At 36.7% G+C, this 9,043-nt stretch overlaps 1 protein-coding gene across 2 annotated transcripts; it reads left to right on the top strand.

Moving 5' to 3' along the window:
• The first annotated feature begins 910 nt into the window (after window positions 1-910).
• Cldnd1 (claudin domain containing 1) lies at window positions 911-6,366 on the top strand. Of its 2 annotated transcripts, none has more exons than XM_013037010.1 (5): window positions 911-1,002; window positions 1,227-1,531; window positions 3,486-3,596; window positions 4,702-4,839; window positions 4,990-6,366. In XM_013037010.1, the coding sequence occupies exons 2-5, from the start codon at window positions 1,240-1,242 to the stop codon at window positions 5,208-5,210; spliced, it is 762 nt and encodes a 253-aa protein (XP_012892464.1). In that variant the 5' UTR covers window positions 911-1,002; window positions 1,227-1,239; the 3' UTR covers window positions 5,211-6,366. The 2 variants fall into 2 exon arrangements, with proteins under 2 accessions (XP_012892464.1, XP_012892463.1); XM_013037009.1 differs by having other exon boundaries at window positions 919-1,002; window positions 1,222-1,531.
• The last annotated feature ends 2,677 nt before the right edge of the window (window positions 6,367-9,043 follow it).

Below are 9,043 nucleotides of genomic sequence, written 5' to 3'. Positions count from 1 at the left end.
CCCGGGGCCGAGCGGCGTGGTCGGGTCCCGGGGGCTCCCGACCTTGCCGCGGCCCGCGAGGCGGCCTCACGCCGGGCTCGGACGTGCCAGCCGCTGCTTGTCGGGAGCTCATTTTGTTTCATTTGGTTTGATTCGAGCCCCAAAGTGAGAGAGGATTGAGCGGCACCTCGGACCCCAACTCCCCCGAGTGGTCGTGGATCGTTGCCATCGCCCCAGCCTTCCCCGAGTCACTTCCCTTCTCCCCAACCCTGCTGCCCTGCCCGGACCTCGGGCGTGAGGTGCGGGGTGCGGGCACCTCGGGGTGCGCGGGGCCGGGGCTGGTCGGCCCGGAGTCGTTCGCCGCAGCCGTCGACGGCTCCCGCCGCCTCGGAGTCGGTCCGCGCCCGGGGAGCGTTCGCATTTTCCCCGCTCCAGAGTTCTCTCTGCCCGGCCGGGAGGAGGAGGGGTCGTTCGGTCTCGGTGGAGAGAGCTAGGTTGAGGCCGGCCGGGGAGGTTCCAGAAGTGCTGGAGAGAGCGAGCTGGAGTGGGAAAAAGCTGTGTCCGGGCAAAGGCTCGGATCAGCCCCAGCGGGTTCCCGGAGATGCCCACCTGGCACTGTTCTCCGTGCACCTCACTCCTGCCTGTATTTTGGGAAGGTCTCCTTCTCCCGAGCAAAGGAGGAGGAGTCGATTTCCAATGCTGCTTTTTTATTATTATTATTATTGTGAAAATACAGTGCAGAGGAGTTACGATTACATGGGCAAGATAACGAGTCCGTTTCTTATCAAGCACTGCTTCTTTTGCCTGTGCCCTTTTTCTCACTCAAACCCAGAGTACTTTACACTCTGTGTAACTTGTGCAAACATTCAGTCATCTCCCAATGAAAGTGTGTGCACGGTACGCCGCTGCTCTCGGGGCCTGTCTTGTTTGTATCTGTAATGTGTATGTCCATTTCAGTGTTGTCTGTTTTAGTATGCAGGTGATAGACTAGAGAACAAGACCTCTGTCTCCGTAGCATCCTGGGTATGTGGCATTCGATAAGTACTTTCATTAGAATGAGATTTGTTTTAAGTTGAACGTTTGCTTTATTTTTTTTAATAATACCTAATAACTATATTATTGCTTTAAATAAAACAAGGGATGGGTTATAGTGTGGTTTTGAGATTTATTTAAACATGATGTGGAATAGTTGCTCTTGAACACTAAATTCCCTTCCTTTTTTTTTTTTAAACTTTTAAACAGAGCAGTCTGAATGCCAGAATGGATAACCGTTTTGCTACAGCATTTGTGATTGCTTGTGTGCTTAGCCTCATTTCTACCATCTACATGGCAGCCTCTATTGGCACAGACTTCTGGTATGAATATCGAAGTCCAGTTCAAGAAAATTCCAGTGATTTGAATAAAAGCATCTGGGAAGATTTCATTAGTGATGAAACTGATGAGAAGACTTACAATGATGCCCTTTTCCGGTATAATGGCAATGTGGGATTATGGAGACGGTGTATCACCATACCTAAAAACACACACTGGTATGCACCACCAGAAAGAACAGGTATTCCTTTATTTCAACTTCTCTCCTCCTGTTTATCCAATAATAGCTCAAGTGTCTTAATGATTGCCAAATTGTATATTAGCACATTTGTGAATTTTTCCTTCCTCAAACCTTAACCTGTCTCATTCTGCCATTATTTCCCCTTAACTTCTGTGCATTAATACAGTATTTACTAATATTAATCTCACATGTCATGAGGAAATAGTTGAAAAAGAACATTAATGTAATTATCTGTTAACTGACAAAGAGACAGGTATCCTAAATCAAGTCAAAAGATATGAACTGATGGTCCTTTTATAGATTAGATGTCTTTTTTGTATATCATTTAGCCCCATATTGTAGAAGATATAATTTGAACAATTTTGCATTTAAATCTATCATCTGTCTATCTGTTTGAGACTGTTTTCAACAACTTATTGGGTAAAAGTTTTAACTGTTTTCAACAGTTTATTGGTTAAAAGTTTTCTATTATAGAAAAAAGGTCTGAGTTATTCCTTACATTTATAAGCATTTTTATTTAATGCTTATAAGACTTTAATGTCCACATATTAAATTGAAAGCCTTAGGACTCTCTGTAAGAAACAACTTTGCAGTTTATTTTTATTTATGGTTGTGTCTTTTGGCAGAGGGAAGTATTATATTTCAGTCATAGCCCAGTAAGCTTCATTTATAGTGTATCAAAAGGATTGTAACATTTATGTATGAATAAAAGGGGTAGTATGTGAAGAAAGGGGAGAAAGTTGGTTAAAATTCATTGTTAAATGATCAGGTCTACTTATGAAGACAAAGGAGCAATTGATACTGGGATCTCTATGAGTTATTTCATCACTAGTTCAACATTTGTTGCATTCCTGTGTGTTCTAAGACTTCATATAACTTGAAGAACAAATCCTTATTCCTTTGTAAGGAATGCCAGACAATAAACATGATAAATACAAGTGCAAAGGTAAAAACAGTAATTACACAGTATGTTAAAAAGATGACATGCTATTAAAAAATAGAGCAATTTAAAGGTGGGTATAGATTACGATTTCCAATAGGATAGTCAGAATGGGTCTCATTGATACTACTTGAGTAAAGATTCGATATAGGTAAAGATTAAAAGAAGAAATTGAACTTATAAGTAGTCAGGTTTTGGAGGAGAATCATTTTGGTTGGAAGGAATAGTTATTATTTCAATGGTCCTGTGACAGTAGTGTAATTGAAAAGTTTAAGGATTAGTAAAGAAGCCACTAGACTGGATTGGAGGGAGAGGGGGAGAGAGGGGAAATGCTGCTAGGGTCCTGTTCTGCAATTGGGAGTAGGGTAAATCATATAGGACTCTCTGGTCCTAAAACATGAGGACTTTGATGCTCAATCTGAACATAATGAAGATCCACTGAGTAGGGCATTGAGTAGGAGTTGATATGGTGAGAACAAATACTCATGCAGAAGGTAGAATTGGAAGCAAATCCTGTAATCCTGATGAGTGGCACCTAAGTGGCAGCTATGTTTGACTATATTTTGAAAAACAAAACGAAACCCTAAACCTCTATGATTTCCTTTTGGAGTATATAAGAGCAAGAATTACTCTAAACTTTCTAGTCTGAAGAACTGGAAGAGTAGAAATGTGCTATCATCTGAAATGGAGACCATGGATAGTAGAGTAAGAAGCTAAAAGTTCTTATTTCAGTCAGTTCCTGCCTGACTCCTTTCTAGTCTATTAACATACTTCATCTGTCGTTCATTGTACTGTCATTCATTGCACTTTTTTCTGTCCTTATGTCTATATTATCATCCTATCACTGTGTGTTATCTGTTGGGCATTGGTGAAAGCCATTTGCTAGTCAGCAAAAGAGATTGATAATTTCCATGGAAAAATCTTTCTATTATTACTTCTTATTTTAGAAAGTAATTCAGAAAGAGATGATTGTAAAATGTTTTAAATGAAAACAACAAGATATTCTTGTTCCAGAGTCATTTGATGTGGTTACAAAATGCATGAGTTTCACACTAACAGAGCAGTTCATGCTGAAATACGTTGATCCTGGAAACCATAATAGTGGAATTGATCTACTTCGGACCTGTGAGTACTTTGATTTCAGTTGAATAATTGGGCAGAAAAGGAAATAGTTATGTTTGCTTAACTTTATTTTTGGAAAACAATGTATTGTAGGTCAATGTGAATGTGAAGTAAGTCTTCTAGTCGTATTCCAGTGAGCTCTGTTCTATTAGTAATACATTTTAAAAAGTAGAAATAAACTTACCAAATGTCAAATTACTTAGTTGAGAGAGACAGCTAACACCTGTTAGGATGGAATCCAGACTTCCAAAATACATTTTTATGTTACTTTTGAGTATAAGGACATTTGAAATAATAATAAACTCTTGTATGTGAGATAACACTCCCACTGCCTAAGTTCATGAAAAAGTTTGAGCTCTGAATGCATCATGCTTGTCAAACATGTTCATCTGTGTAGTACCAAAAAGTGTATATACAGTTGTAAAAAAAAATTGTATTATTTGATGGTTAATCTGCCCTTGTAATAACTATCTTCAAACTTCAGCATCAGTTTTCAGGGCTACAGAGGTATTTTTGAGCTTGTCTAGAAATGACTATATTATGAGAGGAAATGTTGAATAAGTACAGTATTCTGTTTTGCAATGGAAATGCATAGGATTACTAATAATTAAATGATAAGAAATTCGAATGGGGTACTTGTGAGGCTATCATCTTCTCATGTGGATAAGAAAATATAAAAAAACAGGTATTGAGCACCTAATGTATTCCACATCCGTTATGTTGAATCTATGCAAGACTAGTCATTTATAATCCCTATACATTTATAGTATTACTGCCTTTAGATCCTGTGAGGACTTGATCCTGTCTGCATGTAGAAACACTACTTTTGTTTCAAACCTTACTTTCCTACTTTTACTTTGAACAAGTTATTTAGGCCTCTTGTCTACGTTTCTTCAATTATAAAATAGAAATAATAATTTTCAGTAGTAATAGTTGTTGGGATTAGGTCACAAAACATTTGTAGAATAAATGGCAATAAACTGCTAAAGGATGCAGAATTAAAATGCTTTTTCACCTTTTGAGTAAGGTCTAATTAGAATATCTCTTTTGTTGTAAAATGGTCTGAAATTATGGTAACGTAGTTATTTTTCTCCTCTTTTAAAACCAGATCTTTGGCGTTGCCAGTTCCTTTTACCTTTTGTAAGTCTAGGTTTGATGTGCTTTGGGGCATTGATTGGACTCTGTGCTTGTATCTGCCGAAGCTTATATCCCACCATTGCTACTGGCATTCTTCACCTCCTTGCAGGTGGGTCTTATCATCTTATCTAACTTGGCTTCTTTCTGTCTCCTTAGGGAGTCATAATGTCTAAACATTTCACCTGTAATGCTGCCTGAAAAACTCTACTGTGCTCTTATTTAGAGATGTTTTGTTTTCTTTTCTCAATTTCTCCCCAAGGTCTGTGTACATTGGGTTCAGTAAGTTGCTATGTTGCTGGAATTGAACTACTTCATCAGAAATTGCAACTGCCTGAGAAAGTAACTGGTGAATTTGGATGGTCCTTCTGCCTAGCTTGTGTCTCAGCTCCCTTACAGTTCATGGCTTCTGCTCTTTTCATCTGGGCTGCTCACACCAACCGGAAAGAGTACACCTTAATGAAAGCATATCGTGTGGCATGAAAGGGAAGCCGCTTGCTTTATAAACAATTGCCATCATATTTTTTTAATATTGGTATTTTCCCCTTGCTTTCCTCATCGTTTTAATTTAATTCCTAATTTTTGTAGATGTACCATTTTATCCTAAAAAATCCACTTGTTTATGTACCACTAAAGACTTAATACCACTAAAATTCATTTGATTTACTCTTGAAGTATTCTATATTTCAAAGAAACTAGGTTCAAAGTCTAGATAGAAAGACATTTCTAGAAATGATACAAATTTCTGAAAGAAAACTGTTGGAAATTGACCCAGAACAAGTTCTCATGTGTGTTAAATTTTCCAGTAAGTAGATGACTATATATGTTGAGCTAGAAACACTAATTTTGGGAAACCTCTTATCATTGTCAACACTTCATATTCACTTTGCTGTTGTAGATAGCCAGTCAGTTAGCAGTATTAGTAACATTTTCAAAGACTTAAGTTCCATAAAATGGGGAAAATATTTAAGATCCTTTTTCCTAAACTTTGGCACATGACTTTATCTGAGATGAAATATGGCAGCTGTTACACTGTTGTCTGTCTACAAGAAGTGAAAAATACAGTGTTTACTTAAAAATTCCAACACCTCCAGATAAACAAGTTAATCCGGTTACAGTATATTACCTTTTTCTAAAACTCAGTAAAAATTTTCAACACTAGAGACCATTTTCAATATTTGCTCTTCCTTCTTCATACACCAGGCTTATTAAAAGTGTGCTATCTCTTAAATATTATATTAGGATCGTACAGTAAATTCTCCAACTGTTTCTCTTTATTCCAGCTAAGTACCGTAAAGAAGGTTCTAACATATAATGACCCTCCAGTGCTGGGAATACTACCACAAGATCTAAAGCTATGGCTGTCCATTAGCCTTCAACTGTGGTCTTTATTTCTTGTGGTGAAACGATGTGCCTTTCCTTGCCTAACTCCCTTCCTGGTGTGTATCAACATTATTTTATGTCTTCTGATTTAGTCATTTTTTATAAATATGTCTATAAACATTGAACATTGAAAATCTTATTTATTTATTCCATTACTGTAGCATTTGACAGATATAAAAATATGTAACTAAGTAATTTCTTACCATATCCTAAATCTGTCTTTTTTAAAAAAATAAAATTAAAAATGAGAATTGTGCGTAGTGTCTGCATTGATTGATGTCTCCAACACATTAAAGAGTAGGGATTAGTGGAAATCTCTTCTCTATAGAAATACTTGGAGGTCTCTAGAGGCCTGTCTTTATCTCCAGTGTTTGGGTTTATCTTCTAGAAAATGTGGTTACCTATTCCTCCGTTACAAAGTAAAAGTATCAAAAATATTTTTTTCAAACTAGTTTTGTGATCTCTACATATTATAGTGAATGTACATCAGTCATATTCTCTGGTTTACCCTTCATTTGCCCCTCTCCCACTTGTACCTAGCCCCCAACAGAGCCTATTGTAGTTTCTGTTTTTTTTTTTAAGTATTAATTGTTTCAGTATATTCACATGAATATACTGAAGTAAAATAATCTCTATAGTTCTCTCTCATCAACTTTCACTAAATTCCTTATACAATATTCATACATAGACACAGTGTATTTTGATATTAGACACTGCATTATTCTCTTTCCCTCTCCATGTTCCCATTCATTCACCCTTGTTCTATCTCTATATATGTACATGTGTATATATATATATGTATATATGCCTGTTTATGCATATATCCTTTAGGTTTATATTCCACAGATGAGCAAAAGCATGATATAACCATCTTTTTTGATCAGTTTCTAATACATTATATCAGTGACAAGAACAATCCTATTCTCCTTCCATGTAATGTTTTAAGACAGTAGCATGCTAGGTTTTTCTGAACATATTTTATGGCAACCTAAGAAATGTGCTTTAAAACCCTTTTATGGCTCCAAAAGTGAACTTAGTGATGTGGATAAATATCCTCAATATGCTTTAGCAAAAGACTAATTGCATAATTTAAAGATAGCAATAAACACTATAACTTACTTTAATAAAAAGGCAGACTATACCTGGGTGTTGGTTACTCATGCCCGTAATCAATCCTAGCTACTCAAGGCTGAGATTTGAGGATTGCAGTTGAAATCCAAACCCAGACAGGAAAGTGTGAGATTCTTCAATTAAAAAAAAAGCCAAATTACCAAAAAAAGCCAAATATGGAACTGTGGCTCAGATGGTAGAGCATTAGCCATGTGCAAAAAGGCAGCTCAGGAACAGTGCCCAAGCCCTGAGTTCAAGCCCCAGGACTGTCAAAAAAAAAAAAAAAGACTAATTCTAGAAGAATTTATTCACATTGTGCCTATTACCTAAATCATAAAACAATGGAGTCTTAGTAAATTTGACAGTCCTGTGTTAAAGTTTAACCTATCCTCAATATTAGGGTATGTGTATTGGAGAGAATAGGATTAATAAATCCCAAGTCAATTCAGCCACAGGATTAAGAATGAGATGACCACACAAATCCATTTAGTTCATTTCTTCAGTGTAGACATCACCAAGTTACAGATTAGTGCTGCAATCATAGATCCAGTCATATCCAGTAGACCATAAGGTTAATAGTATGAAGGTATTTCAGTGTTTGATCATCATATAAAGTTTTATTTGAAATGAAAATCTGTTGAATCAATTTGGTTTTCTTATTGCAATACTGCCCTGTGTAGTTCTCAAGATAAAAACTTATTTTAGGCTCAACACTGTTTTGCCCAGGTAAAGATAAGGAGGTATCTTTTGTTCCTTCAGACCTCTTCTCATAAGGGAATGACTCATACTTGTAGAGTAATAAATTGAGGGAATATAGCTACATTCTTTTTCTGTTACTACAAATGTTCTGTTGCTTGTTATATAAACATTAGTATGCTTTCAGCAGACTTGTATGAAGTAAGAACCAATTTGTATTTCTGTACTTTTATAGAGGATGTGAAATAAGGATATTTCAGTTTTGTCTTCATTAAAAAAAAAAATTGACTTGCCAGGTGCCAGTGGCTCACATCTATAATCCTAGCTGGTTATTGCAGGAGGCTGAGACCTGATGATTGCAGGTCCAAACCAGCCGGGGCAACAAACTCCCTGTGAGATTCTTATCTCAAATTAACTACTGGAAAGCTGGAAGTTGCACTGTGGCTCAAAGTGGTAGAGCACTAGCCTTGAGCAAAAGAGCTCAGTCAGGAACACTGTCCAGGCCCTGAGTTCAAGCCCCATGACTGACAAAAACAAAAAATAGTAATACCACCTTTTTTATACTGACTTTCTTGGTGTCTCAGGGTATTAATTTAACCTCATCTTTCCTGCAACTTGTCAGTCCCTCCCAGTCTCTTAGACTTCTTTTAATTTTCTTTGCCTATCTTGTCAATGTACAATTACAAACATCTGTGATTCTACGAATCTCATGATCTATGGTGTTTTTCTTCACAGTCCTTAGCCTTATTTCAGAGACTCTACTATCCATTTTTCTTCCAATCTCAAAATACTAAAGATGCCTGATTCAAATTTATATATATGAATATATATTTATATTATAAATATATATGAATATATATTCATGCATATATTTATATATGTATGAATATTTATAATATGTTTATATAAATATATATTTATATTATAAATCTATATTCATACATATAAATGGATAGACATACATGTGTTTTATGTATACATATAAAAACTTTTTTTGGGGGGGGTCCAGTTGTGGGGCCTAAACTCTGGGTCTGGGCACTGTCCCTCAGCTCTTCAGCTCAAGGCTAGCGCTCTACCACTTGAGCCACAGCGCCACTTCCGGCTTTTTTCTTTTTGCTTATGTGGTG

Source organism: Dipodomys ordii, unplaced genomic scaffold (assembly GCF_000151885.1).
Source record: "Dipodomys ordii isolate 6190 unplaced genomic scaffold, Dord_2.0 Scaffold2966, whole genome shotgun sequence".
Lineage (NCBI taxonomy): Eukaryota > Metazoa > Chordata > Mammalia > Rodentia > Heteromyidae > Dipodomys > Dipodomys ordii.
The sequence above is the reverse complement of the archived record's forward strand: the minus strand, read 5'-3'. Positions and strand labels throughout refer to the sequence as shown.